The sequence below is a fragment of the Adiantum capillus-veneris genome, chromosome 30 (assembly GCF_014529385.1).
Source record: "Adiantum capillus-veneris isolate H3 chromosome 30, ASM1452938v2, whole genome shotgun sequence".
Classification (NCBI taxonomy): Eukaryota; Viridiplantae; Streptophyta; class Polypodiopsida; order Polypodiales; family Pteridaceae; genus Adiantum; species Adiantum capillus-veneris.
The window spans coordinates 63,838,063-63,861,702 of NC_140960.1; the positions used below are offsets into that span (position 1 = coordinate 63,838,063).

General features: G+C 41.9%; 1 protein-coding gene across 4 annotated transcripts in view; it reads right to left on the bottom strand.

Annotated features, from left to right (window-relative positions):
- The window catches only part of LOC147418084 (uncharacterized), a 130,786-nt gene extending 121,943 nt beyond the window's left edge, over window positions 1-8,843 (bottom strand). For all 4 annotated transcript variants that reach the window (XR_015187344.1, XM_086507368.1, XM_086507367.1 and 1 more), the window contains exons 1-2: window positions 8,696-8,843; window positions 8,264-8,351 (exon numbers count right to left, since the gene is read on the bottom strand). Coding sequence is in view for 3 of the 4 variants with exons in the window: in XM_086507368.1 (XP_086363494.1) it covers window positions 8,264-8,351; window positions 8,696-8,755 (148 nt within the window). In the remaining variant the exon portion in view is untranslated. The remainder of the gene's footprint in view (window positions 1-8,263; window positions 8,352-8,695) is intronic.
- Between the last annotated feature and the right edge of the window lie 14,797 nt (window positions 8,844-23,640).

Genomic DNA, 23,640 nt, shown 5'->3' on the forward strand with positions numbered 1-23,640 from the left:
AGAATGTGCATTGACAATAGAGCTCTCAACAAAATCACCATCAAGAACAGATTTCCGATTCCCAGAATCGATGATATTCTAGATCCACTACAGGGATCCTCTTGTTTCACAAGGATCGATTTTAAGAGCGGATATCATCAAATCCGAATCGCGCCGGGAAATGTCTATAAGACAGCTTTTTGAACGACTTTCGGTTTATTTAAGTTTTTGGTGATGCCTTTTGGACTAACCAATGCTCCAGCGACATTTAACCGAATAATGGATAGGATTTTTTGAGAGTACAGACTATTTGTTGGCACTTTCTTTGACATCATTGTTTTCTCCAAGGATGAGCCAGAACATAGAGAGCATCTGCTACAAGTCTTTCAAGCATTACGAGATCACAAGTTGGTGATAGTGCAAAGAAAAGTGAATTTTTCCTACCCAAGATACACTTTTTGGGACACATTGTCTCAGCAGCAGGAGTGTAGATGGACCCGACCAAGATAGAGACTATCCGTGATTGGCCCGATTTGAAGAATGTCCATGAAGTTAGAAGCTTCTTGGCTAGAAAGTTTGCAGAGGTTGCTTCCCCTTTGCATATTTTTACACAGAAAGGAGTCCCTTTCTCGTGGGGACCCACAGAGGTGACTTCCTTTCAGACATGGAAAGAGAAATTGACTACAGGACCAATTTTGACTTTGTCGGATTTGCAGAAGTCATTCGAAGGATATTGTGATGCTTGTGGTCGTAGTCTGGGTGCGGTCTTAATGCAAGAAGGCCATGTCATTGCCTACGAGAGCCGATTGTTCTCAAGGCCGGAATTGACAGGACAGATTTACGAGAAAGAGCTTTTGGCAGTTATCATGCTCTTACTCAGTGGCGACATTACCTACTCGGAGCGGATTTTAGTGTCTCCACAAACCATCAGAGTTTACGCTACTTCTTGTCACAGGAGCAGCTATCGGAAAAGCAGACGAACATCTTGCCACAGTTTCACTTCCAGATTTTCCATGTGTAGGGACAGAAGAACTTGGTGGCAGATGCTTTGTCTCAGAAGCCGTTGGTTCTGGCTACTTCCCCGATACATCATAGGAGCTTCGAGGATATGGTCGATCAGTATGCCGTAGATACAGATTTTGCATATATTTTCACTCGGATACGGAATGCATTCGGGATGGCTACTTGATGAGGAAAACGATGTTGTGCGTTACACAACTGTTAAGGGAAAAGGTTCTAACCGAATGCAACTGTCCACCTCTTACCCGTGACCACGCACAATACACTCTTCGATGGGGAAGGCGCCATTTTAAATTATTGAAGGTGCTACGAAGGTTCAACCCTTCCTAAGCACGAAAGATACGAGTACACGCGGGACTTGGACACGGCTTTTGCCAAGGTCTGGGAGGCTTTACAGAAATCTCAAGAAAGACACAAAAAGGCAGCAGATCGACATCGTCGCAACTTGAAACTAAAGGAGAACGATTGGGTGCTCTTACCTTTTGAAAAGGCACGCCTGAGAAAGAAAAAGGGAAAGGAGCTGCTTTTTTCAAAGCTTAGCATGAAATACTATTGACCTTTCCAGATTTCCGAAAAGATAAATGATGTCTCCTTTCAACAGAAGCTGCCAGATACTTGGAGGATTCACCTCTTGAAGCCTTTTAAAGGCGATGTGCCCGATGATAGGGAGCCTGATGAGCAACCCAAAGTGGAGAAAAACGAGGAGATACTCGTTCCAGAACAGATTTTGGCAAATAAAGAAAGAAAGGTAAAAGGTAAAATGATAAGGCGGTTCTTGGTTAAATTCAAGAACTATCCCGCATTGGATGCGAAGTGGATGGAGCAGGAGGACCACAGATACTCCTCAGATTGTGAACCTTTACCTTGAAGCATTTTGTTTAGCATAGTCTATTCCAAAATTGAACCCCGAACTCAGCTGGGCAGAATTTGGTGCAGTAGGTATGCACAAGAAGGGAGTCGCTCCACTCCTTTGTCAACAAATTGCCCCAATTTTGATACTAAAGTCACTGATGTCTCTTTTGAGTTTCAGGGATACTGTGAGCTGGCAGTATTCTGTTGTATGACTATATGAACTGGAATTCCCAATAATATGATACTGATTTGTTCTTGACTTGTCTAAGTGCAGGAACTGATAGACGAAATGACTGCATTTCAGTCTAAACGGTCTCGATAGACATGGTGCAATAAGGATTAGTCAATCGGGCATCTATGAGGTCCCGAGTGGATCTAGATGCGATTGCTAAATACGTTGCCGATTGATCATGGTCTGAGATTCGAATGAATTTTGAATGTGATTTGTCATGTGATGTCCTATGATGTCAAGTGATGTCCTGTGATGTGACTGTCGATTGGTACATGTGCTAGATGTGTGTTCCTAGTGCATCGGTACTAACAATCGGTGTTTGCTAAGACAGTTTATGGCCTCTGTTTGTTTTGTAGGCGTAATCGAGGACGAATACAATGCTTTCAAGAAGGGGGTATGTCACAAACCAGTGACGTGGCATAACCCTAGACACATGCAGACTGGACACATACACACTCTCTTGGTAGGCAACACTCCCGAAAAACGCGGAAATTTTTGCAGCGCCATGTGGCAGCAACGTACGGACATCCCCGCAATTTGCGGCACGTTTTGCGGAAAAACTATGCGGACTGATGATGTGGCAATAGCGTACGGAATTGCAGCTTTTTGACTGCGCAAGTTCTATGCTATAGAGAGAGAGAGAGAGAGAGAGAGAGAGAGAGAGAGAGAGAGAGAGAGAGAGAGAGAGCAACAGCAGCTTTTGGAGATAAATTGCTTTATTTACTAATCAAGAAGTTGTGAGATGAATTGCTTTATTTTAGGCTTTTTATGGCAGCTTTTGGGGCTCTGCTTTTAGCACCCCTTGCAAGCAGAGCACCCCTTGCAAACCTTTATAAGTGTGGCTTGGGCTCCCATTTCTCAGAGCATCTAGACGCAGAGTCTGAGAGTCAGACCCTCCCACTCACTTGTACTTTGAGCACAGATTTAATACAAAAATAAATACCGAAAGGGGCGCCAGTCTTTGGGGCCAACATCTCTAGGCACAGAACTCTGCCGGGCCGTGTCGAATCAATTGTGAACTGTGAACTATTTTGAAGTGAATCTCTGTTGTGTGTCGCGGTAGAATCTTGACTTGGAGTGTCCAAGTTTGTTACAATTAACCCAGCCGATTTCACTCTGCCAGCTCCCGCCAGGTCGTATTTCCATTGTGTCCAACCGACCACTTCGTGGGCTGCCACCGCAAAAACTATTAAATTATACTTTTCTGAGAAAACTAGGGACATCATCTTATTCTGAACTATTCTGCACTGCGTCCGGCTACTATTCTACTTATCATACTATCCCGACACGAATAAATTTCCAGATGGCGCATTGCACCAAAAACTTTACCAACTCATGATTGGAATTGGTACCAATAAATTCATAAGTTCATATATTCAATCTGTGTGCACAAAATTTATTTTCAGCCGTGGCTAATCATTTTCATTTATTTGTAGTCGTAGCTTAGAATATTACATCTTACACCCCTAGTTGACATAGAATGGAGCTAGTCAACTTGATGCAATTCATGATTGTATTTCCCCGAGCATATAGATATGCACCCATGCCCCCTAGAGATAGGGCTCTCTTTTTCCCATAAATTGTATATATTGTATCCTAGCCTTCTATGAATTACCCCCTCTTACCTTACCACAGACCACATTTTGTTACTTTGTACTTTTGTCATTTCCCGATAGATGGAGGACATAAACAAGTATATTTGATTTGTCTTATAGATCAACTTAAGCCTCTAATAGACCTTCAATATGCAAGTGGTATGTCCATGGATCTCCATCCATCATATGTCCAGTGCAGCGGAATTGAAATGGTGACAAGATCTAAACTTTACACTTCCACAAATCTTTACTTCCTTGCTTGAATGTGTGCTACTTAGCATAAAAGATGGTTCCTTTTATTTCCTTGCAAAGAGAGAATGAGAGGTAGAGATGTGTAGAGAGAGAGAGAGAAGAAGAAGAGAATTTTAACGTCGTAGGAAACTATCCCAAGAGACCTTAAAGATATATCCGACGAGGAGAGTTGAACTCAAGACCTGTTATGAGAGAGAGAGAGAGAGAGAGAGAGAGAGAGAGAGAGAGAGAGAGAATGAGAATGACACCCAATGGGTTCCCAACCAGCCCTCTCAAGGGCCTGTCACACCCTTGCCGATGTGATATTTGCTTTTAAGTGCGTAAATGGAATGTACACCAGTGTTGCCAAGAAACGCGTTTCTTCACTCATGAAACGTACGAAACGTTTCAGAAACGTTTCTGTATGAGTTTGGACGTTTCAAAGGTAAAGTCAAGGCTCGTAAGTTTTCGCACGTCAAGCCGTAGCGTTGATTTATTTATGTCATGAATGTAGCTTCTGTCTTGCTTCTAATGATGAAAGTTAGTCCTATTCTCCCTCTTTTTCATGTCTAAGATTTCAGCTTATACCAAACATACATTTCTTTAGTTTGCACGAAACTTTTGTTTTGGCGTTTCTTTCTTGGACGAAACCGTTTCGAAACTTCTGAAACTCGTTTCAAACGAAACGATTCGAAACTCCGTGGCAACTATGATGTACACACATGCAATACCTCAAGTGCAGACTCTACTAACTCAAATAGGGAATATCGCAACGGTAACTCTGCAGATGATGCACCTCCGTGGCTAATTTGATACATGTTTGGATCTGTCTCGATGTGGGATTGTTGATGACCACCAGAGATAAATCTGGGGCTGAATTGTACTCTCAATGTGAGAGGAATGAAGGGCTGAAAGCTGGCTGAAAAAATGCAGATCTAGCTTAAAAAACGCAGCAGATCCTTCACAGGAATGAGGGCTGAAAATGCAGCTGATGATGGATCACTTGATGGGCAGCAATGTGAGCACTCAATGCGGGCCAGGGAATGGCCAGGAGAGAGGCTCGATGGTTGCTAATTGTCCAAGGGACTGCAGATGGGGCATTAGCAAATGTACCGCACTTCCGGCGAGGGAATGGGCTGAAAACTGAAAACGCTGGCTGCTAGGGCTGATCCGGCGCGTTGGCCTGTGATGGAGAAGCATAACGCTGGCTGATCTGCAGGTGATGGGCAGCAAAACACCAGGGCTGATCTCTGCAAATGTTGCGCCTCTTGCAAGAGCTACCTAATCTGATGCAAAAACGCTGGCAATGTGCTCCTTTTATAGGGAATTTGTCAAGAGCAGCGGAAGAGTTCAAGGAATTAGCTCGGATCTAGTACTCCGCACAAATACAAGGTTACTTAACTTCACTTGAAAAGAGAAACTTAACTACAATGAGAGAGAGAGAGAGAGAGAGAGAAGAGAGACGACATTGTATGTCGGGTCCCAACCACCCTCAAGAGCCCCCTTGCTCTATTGCCAGAGCAAGTACTTGCTTTATTACTTAAACAAAATACTAATACAATGGCTAAATGTTGGAATGTTGACGGCAACTTGATGTAGATGCTTGGTACTCCTAGGCTAAGGGCTGAAAATGCAAAACACTAGAAATTCTAAATGGAATCTGCAACTGCGAGGAGGTTATGGGCTGATCTACTATCGACAATGTCGGCGATGGGCTGAAAACTAACAAACGCTGGCTGAATCTGAAAACGCTGGCTGATCTGCTACGTTGGGCTGAATTCTGAAAACGCTAATGCTGAGGCTGGATTTGCAACAAAGCGGCGAGGCTATGGCTGAAAATTGAAAACGCTGATGCTGATAGGCTGATCTGGTGCAAAAATGCCAGAGAGGCAGAGGTACTACGGGTAGTTGGAACTTGTACTGCGGGTACTGACTTGTGGTTCTATTGCTTCTTCTTCCTTCTTGCCCTAAAAGAAACACTCCCAGGCCACCTATAAAGCGATCTCCATGCTGGGTCGAGCAGTAAATTTTAAGCCTCCACGATCTTTGACAAATAGAGCTAAAATGACACTTATTATTAAGTTTGTAACCCACTAATAAGAGGTGCTTTGTATGCGGTAATTGCCTATATGCTAACTAGTTGTATTGTGCAACAGAGGGTATGCAACTATGGCCTGCATAGGCATGCACGTCCTGCTAGAGGCTCACAAGTGCAACGCTAGGTCCTAAGCTAGACTACGATTTTGACACTAGACTATAGCAGAAGCTTGTCCACATGGCGCAATTGCAATGCGTACGTGACAGAATTTGAGGTGCCAGGTCAGGTGTGCCAAATCGGTTAAATGTGCGCACAGGGGAGTCTTCTGGCGACAACTCGCTTTCTATGACCCATTCACCGAACGGACTGGACCGACACAATTCTCTAACTTGTGCACGTCATGTCAGATGCCCGTTGAAGTGTAATAACATCTATCAAAACGCTTGTACAATCCATTTATGCAAGAGGGTTCCAAAACTAGAAAATCTAATCTATTGGGCTCGTCCCAACATGCAGGTCCTACAATAGGCTCACAAAATTTCCGGTACTAATCCTCCAAGGATTCTAGACGCTCCTATCTAGGGATAGGTGCAAAATTGGCACTGGAAGTCGATGAAGCCTATCCACGTGGCACACAGAGCTATGTGCACATGACATCATAAGTGCGCCTTGATCTATTATGATGATCTAGGCAAAAGCCTCAATGCCACAATGAAATTATCAAAGTTGAGATGACTCCACCATTGATTGTTGTGGAGGCTCTTGCTGGATTAGTGTCTTTTATTCATAGCACATGGGAGCTCCCATGCGACAGATATGCGCGACTAGTGCCGTAATTGCCTTCAAACTCGTTTGAAATGTTTTTCAAACGTTTGCTAAAGTTCGAGTTTGAACCTTTTTTTGTCAATTTTTTTTCTTGGAAAATTGGGGATCTGGGGCTTTGGATGATGAGGAGGAGGAGGAGGATGAGGATGGCTCCTCCTCCTCATGCAAGGAGAAGGAGGTGAAGGGAGAGATGGCTATGGCTTTACTCTTGAGTTTAAAGAATGATAAGCGGTAGTGTTTGCAATCTATACACTTGTCTCTAGTCTACTTTACTTGTGTTTGTAGTGGTTGCTTGGTGGTAATATTTAGGTTTAAGTCCCAATCGCCAACTTACGACACTTACATAACTGATTTTTGGTCAAAAATCTCTTTTTTTTTAATGGTCGAGGCTTGTTTTGAGTTTGAATGCTATCACGTGAAAAAAGCTAAAAAAAATTATGGTCACGTTTACTTCAGCCAAAGGAATCAAATCAAACTTATTTCGTACTTTCAAACTCGTCTACGTTTGACGTTTGCATGGCGTTTGAAAAAACTAAGATTAGTGCTTGAGTCATCACAACAATTGGTGAGTGAGGATGATACTTCATGTTGGTCTGCAAAGATGTCATCTTTGGTTTGAGCTACATATCTTCGGCTTGGGGTGTCCAAGTCTATTACACGAAGACCAATGGCAAAGCTCCCTCCTGACGTATTGTAAAGCTAGCTCGAATTGTTGCTCTATAGACGCATCAATAACATCATGACAACCCAAATATCTGCAAGTTTGTCCTATGGGCAGCCATGTGAAATTGTCCTGCAGACCCCACTAGCAGTCCTCATCAACTCCTACAAGAAAACCAAAAGACTTGTGCCAGTTGATGAGTGCACCACCAGCCAAGCAAACGGTAGCGAGAGCATGTCGAAAGTATGTGTGTCATAGCATACAAAGAGCATAGTGTCATCTCCATACTCATGATCCAACAAATATGGTGAGCCATCCAAAGGCATGGCAAGACCTCTCAACTGTGGTCTTTAACGGTGCAAGAAAAGTGACAAGGCCTCGGCCAAAAAACTGAAAGAAATAAGCTGCCAAGGGACATCCCTCTTGGATTGAGATACTTATTAAAGACTATGAGGTGTCCTTTAAATAGTAACATCTAGTTTATGACAAAGATCTCTTCAAATTGTGGGATCTTTGGTTAAATGACTGACACGGAAATATTGTGAATCTGCCAATACTTGGCACTTAAATTTTTGTACCAGTATTTGACTCGTTGGTGATGCTTGTCTATAATTCTTCTATGCTTCACTTGAGAGTCAAGTAAGGCTTCCTTAAGCTGTGCATAAGCGTGTCCCTAATAAACTGTCAGGTTCAAAACTCTTGTCCTTACACCCATATCTCTTAACATTTGCTTTCTTGCATGGTATTCTTCTGGCAGCTAAACATGCACAAACGATACTGTTCTATGAGATGTTTTCTACTCAATAAATATGCACACACGGAGCTAGAACCTGTATCTTGTTCCGACCCCTTGTCTTCCATCTCATTCAAAACAGATATTGCCTCTATAAGGCGGTGCCCTTCAAGTTCATTTGATTCCTGGAAGCACACAAGATACCTGTTAGATTGAGAAATCAATAGAAAAAAGAAATCCAAGTTGAGTAAGCAAAAGGAGAGCACAAAGCACTTTCCATCAAGCGAAACTAAAATTAAAAACTACTCCAGCCTCCATTGAAATCTTACTTGTCAAGATCATGTGCATTAACTATATTACCGCATATCTGAATGGTCTGTAAAGTAAGAGAACGACAGTATAATCTATCGCTTCCTACTTCTCTTTCATCATCAGGTGAATGGCATGATACGAGCGTAGAAAATAGTAAAAGCTCAAAGGAAAAAAACCCAAGGAACAGTACAAGCTGAGAGAAGTCTGCAAACCGCACCGAAGCAAAGCCAGACGCAGGATGAGGGTGCCCTTGCTCTTCGCTATCTTGTTTCTCCATTTGAAAATTGCAACAAGGTGCCTTCCAACTAGAGAGAGAGAGAGAGAGAGAGAGAGAGAGGGCGAGGGGGAAGAAGAAGAAATAAGAATAGAGACGGTAGATTAAAAATTAAAGAGGACGGGAAAAAAAAAACATACCTTGAAAATTCGAAGAGTGCTCCCTCGTCATAGTTTTCACAATAATACATTAGCACAAAAATTTTCACCATTGCACCCATAATTTGGTCAAAACATGATTCCAAAACAACAAATTGTGACTATGTTGCATGGAGATAGGGTGGAGATAGCAAGTGTTTAAACACGAATCATATTTCGGTGCGGGGTGACTGATACATATTAGTTAAGGATTGAGGGTCCATTGAGAGGAGAGAGAGAGAGAGAGAGAGAGAGAGAGGCACGAGATGCAAAGGCTTCCATGTCGCTTGGAGAGTTGTGAAAGAGTTGCATGGGCAGCACTACCACATGAGGAAGTGAAGGGAGAGAGGTGGAGCTCCAAGGACCATACCTACTTTGGAAGACCAACATATTCCTCATTGAAGGACCCATAATACCCCCCCCCCCCCCCTCCTCCCAACATCAAGGCATTTTCACAATTAAGAAGGCACAAAGACATATTTCGCCATGCCTAACCCTGACCTACTAATTTGATGGATTCCCAATTGAAGAATCCCCAATCCCCCCTCGAAGGCGTTCATGATGAGAACATATGCACCTACATTCTAGTGGAGAAAATGCAATTTTGAGGGTGGTCAAGGCAAGGAAACTAGCATTGAAGGATGTGACCAGTAGTTAAGATCCAAAATTCAAGCTCACCATTGGCAGCAAAAGCAATCAAACACTTGTTGTTCCAAAGAGTCTCAATTCTATCTTTGTCATAAAATCTAATATTTAACCAACCCAAATGATTTTCTCATATTGAACTCATCATTTAATGTGGGAGAATAAACGGGAACAAGGGCTAGAATATAAACATGTGCTTACAGATCTATCTCAACATGGGGCCAATGGTAAAGGGGTCCAAATGAGAGATGGTCTGTCAAAGAGCAAGGCTAACCAATGGAGCTTAAAAGACCTTAGGGTTAGCTTCATTAAAGACCTCCAAAGGTTAGTGTTAAAAAGTCCTTTGACCTTAGGTAAGCTAGGGCTGAGCTTGAGGTGGGAACCCAACCCAAGCTTGAGGTGCTTGTCGTGCTTGATGACGAAGGTGCTTGAGGTGCTTGTCAAGCTTCACGACTAAGGTGCTTGTCGTGCTTGCTGACTAAGATGCTTGAGGTGCTTGTGGGAACACTACCCAAGCTTGAGGTGCTTTGTCATGCTTGCTGACTAAGGTGCTTGAGGGTAAGGTGTTCCAAAAGTCAAATCCCGTCTCTACAAGAGAGGGGGCGATCCCTAAATCTAGGGGGATGAGAGAGAACACACACACCCTCACACAAGGCAAGCTTGATACAAAGAAAGCAAATAGGACACTTGTCAAGTTCCTCCTCATGTTGCCCTCATGGTGTGCCTAAAGCCTATTGGCTAGCCTCCCAAGGTGTCCCATGATAAATTAGTAATTTAATTAATTGTTTTTGCATTTACCAAGTCCTCTCTCTCAAAGGGGAAAGGGGGACATTTGTCCCAAGACTACCCGTGTTGCTTGTTATGCATCCTGCATGTGACTGGCCAGGCTTGTAGGGGTCCAATGAGCTTCAAGCATGAGCTACAAGGGGGGGGGGGGGGGGGGGGGGGTCAACCAAAGCAAGAAGAGGGCTAGCTTGGAGGGTATACTCTCCCACACACGCTCACACACACTCTCATTGTGTGAAGTGCAAAGTGCAAGAGCTCCATCTCCTTCTCCAATGAGCTTCAAGCATGAGCTACAGGGGGGGGTCAACCAAAGCAAGAAGGGGGCTAGCTTGGGGGGTATACTCTCCCACAAACACTCACACACACTCTCATTGTGTGAAGTACAAAGTGCAAGAGCTCCATCTCCTTCTTAGAGCTTGTAGAGAAGTTGAGATCCTACACCAACACTCTTGGCTATGGAATGCAAATCCAACCAAGAGCCATGCTTCAATGCTTAAGCTTTCCATCTTCTCCATCTTCATTACTATGCTATTATGTATGCTAGAAAGAAGAGTGGTGATAAGTGAGGAACTAATTCTTTCTCATATAAAATGTTTCTTCTTCCTCTTCCCTACCTTCATTCTCCGCTAGCTCTCTCCACCTTCGAAGGTGTTTGAGGCCTTGGGATTGAGGCTTGGGATAGTTAATGCTTTTTACAAAGTTCATGTTATGTTTGTGATGCATGAAGCTTTCCATCTTCATAGCATCACCTAGGTCACAAGGAGCGCAAAGATTGTATTGTACCAAGTCTTTCTTAATGGGAGAATCAATAATACATATGCCTATTGGAGGGGGACCGGGGGCTCCACATAAATCTGGTCCTCAACTGTTGTCATGTTCTCTCAACTCTCTCTCTTGCAAAAGTATTATTCATGCCAAGTTAATTAAGTACTATGATTATGTTTCTACCATCAATTAACTTCATCCTCTATGCTCACAAAGTAATCTCACAAAAATGCTTTCTTTAATTTTCCTAATTCCGCTACTCTCAAAGTCATAGGCCATTTCCATTACATTGGTATCAGAGCATTTGGTTTCTCTTTTCTTGCTTAAGAAGAGAGGTCCTTAAGTAGCCTATTAATGGTTGATTTTGTTAATTATATTAGGGTAAATGGAACTGGGATCTATTATCAATTTTGTTGAGCCCACTATGTGGGATATAGTGCACACCTTGGGAGCTTTGGTCTTAATAATGGAGCCTTTTTAGACTTGCCTACGGCTTTACCATAAGAAGTCTGAAAGGAGCTATCCCTCGGCAACTATGCAATATTAGACTCACTCTACTACTCTCTATAATTAACCAATTTGAGCCGTGGGTGTAGATACTTAAGTGCTGATTTTCAAAGGCTAAGAGGAGTAGCAACTAAGGTTTTGAATTGCTAAAGAATACACTAAGTAAACACATAAATATAGTTAGCATGGCTGACAATAACGAAGAGAATAGAATGAACATTGATAACTTTGATTTTGCACATGAAGGTGCTAATGATGATGCCTCTATGTTTGTTAATTATCTTGTCACTAGGTTGCAAAAAGCTATGGGCAACCCTGCTTTGCAAGCCGAAGTTACTCAACAACTTTGCGGTTATGGGATTACCTTCCACTCCAAGAGGAGAGAGAGCTTAGGAGGCCTCTTGAAGAGACCCCCAAAAGAAGACTCTCTCCCATACGAGGGGAGGAATCCAAAGAGCAAGAAAGGAATGAATCCCTAAGTTCCTCCGAAGAAGTGGCTCCACGAAGATGGCAGTCTAAACGATCGCCAACTCCTCCCAAGAGGAAACGTTCAACCCACAGTCCTTCTCATCGTCACCCCAAAAGCGAACAGAGGAGAAAAAGGAAGAAAATGGCAAGAAAGAGGTCACCCTCTTCTCCTTCTTCTTCATCTTCCTCCTCTTTCGACAAAAGCTATGGCTATTCTCCTAGAGAATACAAGAGGGGATGTGCGCTTTGTCGCACGTATCGAAGGATGGGAACTTGCATGTGCATTATGTGCGAGCCTCGAAAGGCTGCAAGCACACAACTACACAGTCCTAGCAAGCTTAAAGAAACAATGGTGTGTCACTCACCGCTCAATGCTTCCATCGTGAAGGATCCTGTGTTGCAAAGAAGAAGGAGCCGCCATCGATGCCATGCTCAACCACCTCGCCGCCGCCGATACCCCCACAATGCTCAATCACTCTCACTCTCTCTCTCTCTCTCTCTCTCTCTCTCTCAAGCATACACATACACATACACACGTGAGCACACAAAGGAGGAGAAGACATAGATGGAGCAAGAGCACTTCTTAGCTTACACCTCAGAGAATGAGGATTTTTAGGTCAAATGGACCTTTTATAAGTGTTTGACCCATTCACACATGGATGGCCACAGTGGCCTATCGTTGCAAAACTAGTGTAAAAATAAGATAATGTTGCGCCTCTCATCGACCATCACCTACACACCTACTGGACCGACAAGCCCGGTCCATGACTCAATCAAATAAATAATAAGACGTATGTCGAAGGTGATAGGGTGTCCGTGAGGGTTAACATGCCCCTCTTCTTGATGTAGATTCCATCCTTGGAAGCTATTGAGATGAAGCCCATTCGTCGAGGTGGAAGAGCATCCAAGATCGAATGTCCTTAGCCTTCTTCAATCACTGCAAAATCAACCAAAATTGACACAATAATTGCATTTCTCATATACAATTAAAAAGCATATGCACTTGTAGGCACACAAATTGATTGGTAATAAAATATTTAAACGATTTGTTAGCAGCAGTAAAACACTAAATTGTAATATAATCAAACGCATAAGCAATTGTAAAGGTCAAAAAATAAACAAGTCTGGGGTCGCTACTTTAACGATCGAAAGGCACTAAAAGTCAACTATTAATACCATAACCAAGCTTCTGAATTCTCTTTGGTCAATTAGGTGTTTAATCGTGAGAGCAAAGTATTTCATGTCCGAGGACTGACTAGAGGCTATACCTAGAAGACCTTGTAGTTAAGCTACAATAAAAGGAATTGCTTATGAAATCATCACCTGAATTATTCCCTTTGTTTGATCCCTTAAAATTTTTTCACATTGATTCAATTTTGATGTGTGTGCTTATTTTGTATGCCTTGGGCTTTTTGCTTTTCAAGGAAAAGCGTCCACACTGGGAATCTCTAGGACTCTAGTACCATAGGCAACACATGTGAGTGAAGTACCAAATCAAGTCGGGATTTCTCTTTCAGCTTAAGATTTTACATTGTGGCACTTTTGATTTTTTATTTTGTTCCTTTTCAACATTTCAATTTTGTAACTTTGGGTGGTCATATAACTCTATTACCCTCCACAGGCTCATCACACTAGTAAACTCCCTTTATAATACTTAAGCTAAAGCTCAATAGGGACTAAGCCCATTAGAAATCCCTAGTACATTGCACACAATGCTGCCTAAATCTGATTAAGAATCCAAAGTAACCGTTGATTATTAGGAAGGCATTCCCCATGGTATTAAGAGAAGATCTCTAACATCTAACTTGGTCAAACTAGCTTAGTCAGACTGCTTGATTCTTAAACTTAGACAAGGGATTATGACATAAAATTATATTGAATCTAATGTTTAATACTAAGCAAATGTGTTGAATATCATGCTACCAATCACAGTTAAAGCAAACAAACCTTGATGCTAAAAAGAAGACAAGAGGCAATGCTAATGGACAAGAAACACCTGTTCGTGTTGATGATCGCGCTCGATTCAAAGAGTGAACGCGACAAAGATTCCATGAAGCTCAAAATCTCAATTCTGCAATGCATTCCTGTACACACTAGAAATTACAAGGAATACCTCTAGGAGGCAATCAGTGGGAAGAGGCACCAACCTTTATTGAATACAATTAAACAACACAAGGAACCCTAACCTAATTATTTGCAACCCCCTAGACAGTCAAGGGAACCGGATATTGAATAGATGGGCGGGTAGCCCTAGGTCTAAACCCTTATCCTCGTCATCATCGAGAAAAACAAAGTCATCATCCGTGAAACCAGACGTGCCATCCGTGTAATCATGTAACTCTTCCTCATCATCAGAGGCACAAATGTTTACTAAGAACGTCACCAGACATCTATAGTCATCCTGGTCAAGAGGGTACGCTTGTGCAATCGGAGAGATGTCCTCTACTAAGTATGGATCAGTCGTGGTCAAGGGACGTATCAACCATTCTAATTCCTCGAAATTCCTCTCACATACTACCAAATCCCATTCACAGGCAATCACCAGGTAGACTATGTGAAACATTTGTGAAAGGTAAAGAGGATACCTCTCACCCAAGGTAGGAGTGGATGACTCAACATACTAGCCATATCTGTACATAGAAGGATAATGGTTAATGTGAAAATATTATAAGGGTCATGTCAAAAGGTCGTGTCCTTGTGCATAATATGTTTTTATGATTTTGGATCATATACTAGAACTGTAGGTTTCCAGCTTTTTGTTTGGTGGCTCTTGCTCTTTTACTTTTTTAATTTTTATTTTCTTGAGTATAGGGCTATATATATATGCATTCCCTAAGATTGGAAGATTGAGAGGTCTGGGAGGAAGGTTAAGAGAGGAGCAAGTGAATGATGGATGTCAGCAAACACTCCCCCCTTCCTTGGGTAGATCATACCTTTTGGAATGATGTCGTCACCTTTTGAAACCAATTGTTTCAAGTTGTTATGGGTGAAGACTTTGACCAATAGTTTTCGACCGCCCTAAGCGTTTCATCTAGTTGCAAGGGTGGTAAGGTACTCTCCCATGATTTTATTTGCAACATTGTTGTAGGTGGTGAACTTACAACGGGAGGTGCAAATTATTTCTTGTTTGTATGAATATGTACAATGGTAGGTGGAGGATATGTCGAAGCTTCTATTTCCGTACATGAACTACATGAAGTGCAAGAAGATTCATTTGTTTTTTCTATGTTTGAGCTTAGAAAAACAAGCCTTTCTCGCTTGGGTATCCAAACTAGCTCCGGATCAGGTGTGTAGTGTTCTGTGATCTTTCCCTTCGCACGATCGTTATAGGATTTGACTCACATGGATGAGTGACGGGTAAGAACACAATTTACGTTTTGGCACCCAAGTTTGATCATTTCCTTCATAGTAGACTTGGGCTTCAAATAGTCGTTTATGAATCCAATGCAAGATTTTCTTACATTTCTGGGAGCGAGTGGGGCGTCTCTTCAAGGCTCCTGTTTTTTAGCATTAGCAATGGTCGCTAAAGAAGCTTTAGGGACCTATTTGTATGTTTTCTTAGTTATGTTGCGATGGGTCTGGTGTGTCTCATTTTTTGTTTCAAGTACAGAAGTTGGAGTTCTAGAGAGTTGGGCTATAGGGACATATGGTTCAACCTCCTGGACATGCAATGTTTTGGGTTTTATTTCCTCAGAAGGTAATATGTCAGGGACTATGGCTTGAGTGGCAGGGCTAAGAGTTAGTTTCTGCATTGTTGTGACACTCCCAGTCTCCCAACCAATAGTGCATCTGGTCATTATCATCCACGTGTGTCCTAGGTTTATATTGCCTTCCATAGTTCCAGTAGGCATGAATAAAAATTATTGAGCTACAATCCCATTATCATAACTGACAGAAGTGTGCCAAATTCCAAGAACCGCAATTTTTTTCTTATTAATACCCTTGACTTGGATAGTACTCTCAGATAGAGATGGCTTTCCTAATTGACACCACACTCCATATGATAGCAGGTTATATATTAGCAGCCGTGTCCAATAAGGCGTTATATAGCACTTTCCCATAGGTACTATTTAGCTCAATAGGGTATCATAGAGGTGTATCACAGTCCAACCAATCTTCCTCTGTTTCAACGTGTAATGCATGTGTAACTCTAAGGTTGGCCTCTCGTTGGCGTCTTATGCATTGTTGTCGCTCCTTAGCCTCATCTTGAGCTTGCATCTTCTTCAATTTTGCTTGTGCATTGGCTGCCTTTTTTTAATAATTGGCATGTAGCTCCTCTTGGCTTAAAGGATCATAATATATTTTAAATTTTCTCCCATTGAGGAATCCAATGGTTTCAACTCCATCAAGAGTTTGCACATGAATGGTACCTTCTGGGGTGATTTCGCATACTCTATATAATCCTTTTCTTGCATATTTCAACTTTTTCTTCTTGTTTCGCAATCCCTACATAAGGAATTTATCACCAACCTTGATATCTTTGTTCTTTAGATGATGGTCAAACCATTTCTTTATCCTATATTTTTCCACAAGTGCATTTTGCACATTCAATTGCCTGTCTTCGTCTAACCTCTCAAGGATATATAAACACTCAATCAAAGGGTTATCATCCCAACCTTCCTGTGAAGCTACCCGTAGACTAGGAATTACAAACTCCCATGGCATAACTGCTTCTTCGCCATATACCATTTTGAATGGTGTACAATTAATAGCCACTTTGTAAGAAATATGGTAAGCCCATAGAGCCGATGTTAGCTTCAAATCCCAATCTGTGCGATGAGCTTCCATTGTTTTGGTTAAGATAGAAATTAAGGTCTTGTTAGTGCTCTAAGCTTGGGCATTTGCTTATGGATAATAAGGTGTAGACTTATGGTGAGCTATCATGAAGTTTGTAGTGAGTTCCTTTATCACTCCATTTATAAAATGAGTACCATTGTCACTCACAATTTCAAAGGGACAACCAAATCTTGTAATAATGTTCTCAAATAGAAACTTGGCAGTTGACCTTGCATCAGCCTTGCTTGTCACCTTGGCTTCTAGCCACTTTGTCACATAGTCAGTGGTAACAAGAATATATCGAGATTAAGTGTTATGAGCTGTCAAACTAATTGAGCCTACAAAGTCTAAACCCCATTTTTCAAATGGTTGAGTCACTTTAACAGGATGTAAGGGCATCTTACATTTTTGTTGTGTGATCTTATAATGTTGGCATTAATCACACCCTTTTGCAAAAAGTGACGCATCCTTGAATAAGGTAGGCCACCAATAGCCTGATCACAACACCTTTCTAGCATTTAGTTCCCCTAGAAATATTCTTCGGCTATACCCATGTGGGCTTCTTGAAGTATGTATAAATACTCATCCTCACGGGCACAACGTCTAGGAATTTCATCCTTCCCTAGCTTGTAGAGAGTTCCTGCAGTTAGAGAATAAGGTTCACATTGTTTTAACAGTTTCTGAGCTATATCCTTACGAAGCTCCTTGGGTGGAAAACCGTTAACTAAAAAGTTCACAATCTTCTCACTCCATTCAAGCATGGTCTCGACTAGGAATAGGGAAGTATCAGGCAATTCATCATCAATTTTAGTAGGGGCTTCACCATTGGGTATGCGAGACAAATGATCCTCCATGACATGTCTTTTACCGGGTTTCACCACAATGGTAAAATCAAACTCAAGAAGAATTAACAACCATCGTGTAATTCTTCCCGTGGAACAAGGTTTATTTACTAGATACGACAATGCCCAATGATCAATACAGAAAAAAAACTTGTTGGCAAGAAAGTAGTAGCAAAATTTCTTTACTGCATAAATCATAGCTAAACCTATAGTGGTGTAGTTCCTCTCAGCATCATTTAATTGACGACTTGCAAAGCTAATGGGGTAGTCCAATTTATGTTCTCCTGGTTGAGCTAGAACACACTCAATAGCAAAGTTTGATGCATCAATATGCACATGGAAAATCACAGTTCCAATTGGGCACTTGTAGAATGGGAGTGCTTGTCAAGGTCTTTTTCAATGACTCATGAGCACGGTCACACTATGCGGTCCAGTGAAACTCAATAAGAAGCTTGTACAAAAGGGCAAGCTATCTCGGCAAAGTTTAAAATAAATCGCCTGTAATAACCAACATGCCCCATGAATCTTTAAACTCCTTTATAGTTTGTAGGTGGTGGAAAATTGGAAATGGCTTTAATTTTGCTCTCATATGTGGAAATCCCATTTTTTGGCACTATATGCCCTAAAATGACTCCATGTTTAACCCAAAATTGGCATTTGAAAGGGTTTAAGGAGATGCGATACAACCTGCACTTTTCAAACACTTTTCGTAAACATGCTAGATGTTCCTTCCAAGAAGAATAACACAAAGGTTGTCGAAGAAAGCTTCACAAAACTCCCTCAAATATTCCCTAAAAGCAGTGTTTATCAATCTTTGGAAGGTAGCAACGGCATTGGTTAAGCCAAAAGCCATAACGCAAAATGCGAACACTCCAAATTCAGTTATAAAAGCAGTTTTAGCATGGTCCTCTAGTGCAATTGTGATTTGATTGTAGCCAGAGTACCCCTCTAAAAAGCTATAAGCTTCCTTCCCTGCAACTCTTTCAAGCACATGTTCTGAATATGGCAAGGGGTAATGGTCTCTCCTAGTGGCAACATTGACCTTCTTGAGATCCACGCACACTCTGAGTTTCCCATTCTTTTTCATCACAATAAGTATTGGAGACACCCATTCTGAGTGCTCAATAGGATATATGAATCCGCATTTGACAAGCTTTTCAATCTCTTCTTAAACAATCTTTGCATACTTAGGATTCATTGGGTAGGGTCGTTGCTGGACTGGTTTAGCCATGCTATTCATGGGAATTATGTGTTGCACCATGAAAGGTGGAACACCTTTCATATCATGATATGTCCAAGCAAATATATCCTTGAATTCCTTGAGAAGTTCTTTAAGTACATACTCCTCAATCTTTGTTAGATCTTGGGCAATGAAAAGAGGCTTGGACTCCTCACCTGGGTCTTCTCACTCTATTTTGTGAGCTATCACTAGACCATCATAGACTCCATTGCTTCCATCGATAGGTGTTCACTGGGCCTTTGTATACACAACCTTACATTCCTCCATGGTGTAGGATTTGAAATGATTAGGTAGTACAGGGTGTAAGTCTGTGGGGTCTTGTTGCTCTGTGGGCTGTGATTTCTCTTCGGCTTCCTTTGGTTATTGAGCTAACTCTCGATTTTGTCGTCTCCTTTCGATACGGTTCAACTTTAGCTTCTCTAAGCCTCTAACTGTGTGATGTCAATGGGTTTGGACTACACCACATAATGCTTTGAAGGTATTCAGCCCAGTTATCTACCAACTTTCGATGAGCATCACATGCCCCTATATAATTAAGCCATTCTACGGTAAGTTTCTTTTCATTTATTCTAGCAGGCACATTTGCTCAATATCGCCGCCTCTTATATCTCTTACTCTTCTTGTCTAATTTTTTATTACTACCGATATCCAGCGAAGAGTCACTAGATGAATCCTACTCGTGGCTTATCCTCTCCCGAATAGATTGTTATCTCGGGTACCATTGGGTCCTAAATGGTTTGTCCCCACATTTGCACCAAGATTCAACTTAGATTCTTTGTCTTTAGAGTTAATTTCAATTGATGATTCTGACTCTGAATCATGTGGGCCATAGTCTTTTAAGATGCTACTGGTTCCAATGTCAATCAAGCCTTCATCTGGTAGGTCATCAGAAGCTATATGAATTGCTCCTATATTTAAAGTTACAAGTGGTGGCATTTCATCCCCCTCTAGTGTTACCCAGGTCGTCCCCCTATTTCCCCAAGTATCTACGGTTATTGCTAGGTGGACCCGATCCACATTATGAGACTCAGTCATCCCAGGTAGAACATCCATATAAGGAGAATCTTCCCCAATATCAATGTCCATTTTACACGTGTAAGTTGTAACAATACTGCTATGGGGCCGAGTGAATTGATGTGTCAAATCTATGATCAATTATAAATATGTTTCCTAGAGGATGTGCCCGATCAGTTACAAGATCAACTCGAACGATAGAGTCTTGGAACTGCAAGTAGACATGGTTTTTAGACTAGTCATGCACCATTTTTGCTTCCCGCATGAAAGGACGTTTTAATCTCAGATGCCATAGTGTGCTTGGAAAATCCATAACCATAAAGGTATGCCTTATTTTGTGTTCAAAGACCTTGATCTTGAGATCCTCTAGCATTCCAATAGGTTTAACAATAGTCCCATTGGCCATCTTCACCACTATGTTTGTAGTCCCAAGGTGAGGTCTTCCCATAGATTCCCAGCAATTCTTCGTCACAATGCTAACCCCAATGCCACCAGTATTGCCTTCACAGTTAATCCCTTGGTAGTGATTGGTATGGTTGCATTGGATTCATCGCCTTCAAAGTATTGTCCCAACTTGTTAACGTGTATTTCAACAACAGAGTTCTCATCTAGGTTGGGTTGTGGATCTAAGTGTTCCTCCTCTACTAGCACCTCCCTAGCTCCATTCATCTGTGAAAATTGTGGTAGCCCGACTTTTAGTTCTCCATTGAGGAAATCACGAAGAGCTAAGAATAGCTCGGGGTCTCCATATAGTTTGGACATGATGATGGTTCTAACTTCCGAAGCCATGAAATCCATCAATTTGGTAATATTTAACATCACCTTTTGGGCTTCAACCCCTTGCTGTGGGGAAGATGGGATCTCCATTTCTTCGATAGGGTCAGGTAATCCCTTTGTAAACATTCTCTCCAACAAGAAGGGAGCACACCCACTTTCCCATGACTTAAAGTCACTTTCTTCTTGGATGACACTTGGTATGGCTAGTGGTCTTTGTGAGGTTGATTTTGCGTAGGGAACACTGTGTCTATAATATGGATCTACCTAGGTCCTTGCTCTAGATTCCTTTGGGTCTCTGCTACCAAACTCCTTAATTGCTAGACACGCTCGATCTCCTCTGTAGGGTTTGGGTAAGTTCCTATCTTCTTCTTGGGTCTTGGCCATTGTGGCTCATGACTATCTTTCTTGTTCTTTTCTTTCCTAATGGTTGTTTTGGTCTCCATGGTTTCCCCTGAATCGGAATCCTCTTTAGCATCGTTCATATATACGGGGTCGTCACTAGTCCCTATGTTGGTCTTTGAATTGGGGCCTGACTTTGCTGCTTTTTGCGATCTCTTCCTTCGTGTTTTCTTCTTCTTCTAAGATTGGGCAATTGATGATGTGTCTCTTTCTTCAAGAATATAATTTTGGTTTTTGAGCATCGATCGTGTGAGTACATTTACTGGTACCACAGATGTACTTTGTGTTGGCTCCTTAGTAACTTCAATTAAATTCAATGGCGTTATCTTTGGTGCATTTGGATTATTAAGACATTGAGCAATCAAATAATATATGCCACATCGATTACACATGAGTATCGGCATTGTAGATGTGCTTGCTTGATTGATTTGCATTAGTGTGGAATTCTCTTATAACCTAATAGGACACTCGGCCACACGACGTGGACCCCCACACTCATAGCATTGAAGAGGTGGTCTCTTGGTAGTGTAATTGATATTTTGGCCTCTTGCCGCAAGAGCAGCTACTTAATAGACATGTTTGACTTGTTCCCAATAGTCCTCCATGTAATATTATGGACTTTCTTCAAGTGCATCAATCCCATAGGCAACATTAGGGTCTATATCTTCCTCACAACCTTCCAAACAAGCGATAGACGACTCACAATCCACTTGATTCACAGAAGTGATTCTCGGATATGGTGGTTGTGGTCCTAGCACTGGAGGTGGTAAGGGTGTTGTTTGAACAACATTTTGGCCCCTAGGGACCATGTGTTGTGACGTTTGTTCAAGAGGTGGGGCCGACATCAATGTAGGCACTTGAGGTGTATCCGTCCATGCTAAGGTTGGTCTATTGGCCATCGCACGTTTAAATACTATGCAATCCTTGGCTTGATGACCATACCTACCACAAGCATTGCAATTCCCATTAAATTATACTCTAAACGTAGGGCATTCACTGGTACTATGTGGACCATAGCAAATTGAGCACCATTGTTGCTCCCTTTTGTTACCATATACATGTGGTAGTGATGTGTGTGAACACACTAGGACCGCCGGTGCATTTTTTTCCTCTTTAGGAGGTTTTTTCCCCCGTACATTGTATATACGCCCATCACTCTAGGGCTATATATCTTTCCATTGCACACTAAGTAATACACTCTCTGTTGTGTGCCTTGAGCTTCTTTCGTCTTCTCCAAGTTTTGTGTATTTCCTTGCAACCCTAATTCCAACAATTGGTATCAGAGCAGGTTGTGTCCTCCCGGGCTCAGTTGCCAATAGCTCAAGCACACGCCTGCTAACTTTCTCAAATTTTAGTGAGGTTTGGCGAGTGTTCGCACGTCGACAAATATTTTGGGTCATCTCGTAGAGCTTAGACTGCTCAGATTTTTGATTCGGGTCATTTTGGTCTCCGTTTCCACTACAGGCAGGTCTGCACACACATGCAATTTTGTCATTTTGTACGGAATTTTTGTCAGTGCCGTTTTTTGCATAACAGGTGCCTTACAGTCTACTTCGGGTTGTGCTATATTAGTTTCTCCTCATTTCGGGCAGTTTTCACATCAGGTGCAAACATTTTCCATGGTTGAGAATGTTAAAGATGTTTGCTGCTGAGGATAGGTTGGATGGGGACAATTACCCTATGTGGGCTTATATGATGCAACATGTTCTTGTGTCAAAGTCCTGGTTCTGAGGATGTAGGTGATGTTGAGGATGTTGCAGGTCTTGCTGCTATTAGAGTTGTTTTGCCTACGACAGAACAAGCTCGTTGGGATATACAGGATATGCAGGCTCATGCGTTGATTGCGTTGTCTGTGAAGCGCACCATTACTCCTTACATTTGTTCAGTCAAATCTTGGGATATTCTAGCAGGTCTTTATGCAAGCCGCAATGAGGCTAAAATTGCTTTGATGTGCGTAAAGAGCTGGAATCGAAGATTATGCATGAGGAAGATGATATGGAAACTTTCCTTGCTGGTGTCAAGGATATCAATGAGCAACTTATTTATGTAGGTGAAGTCATTTCAGACAATTCCCTTGTGTAGATTGTTCTTGATGCCTTGCTAGATTCCTACCAGACTTCTGCCAGTACTTGGAGACTTATGACCCAAGGAAATTCTGAAGTTGTCAAGTTTGATGTATTATGCACATTGCTGTTGCAAGAGTCACTTTCCAGAAAAAACAGGACGAGGTAGCGTGCAATTGAACATGCTTTTATTGCTTCTCAAAGAAAGGGTGGTAACAGCAATGCAACCACTTCTTATGGTTCTGCTGCGAGTGGCAAAACTTCTGTTCCCAATTCTTCTGCTGGTAGCAATTTGAATGGAAATTTTGGTGATAAAGGCAAAAAGAAGATGTGTTGCCATTATTGTAAAGCTAATGATCACTTGATCAAGCAGTGTCCTAAGTTGAAGGCCAAAGAGGCTAAGAAGAAAGAGGGTGGTTCCACTTCAAATGCTGGTTCACTTACAAATGCAGCCATTGTTGAGTCTTCT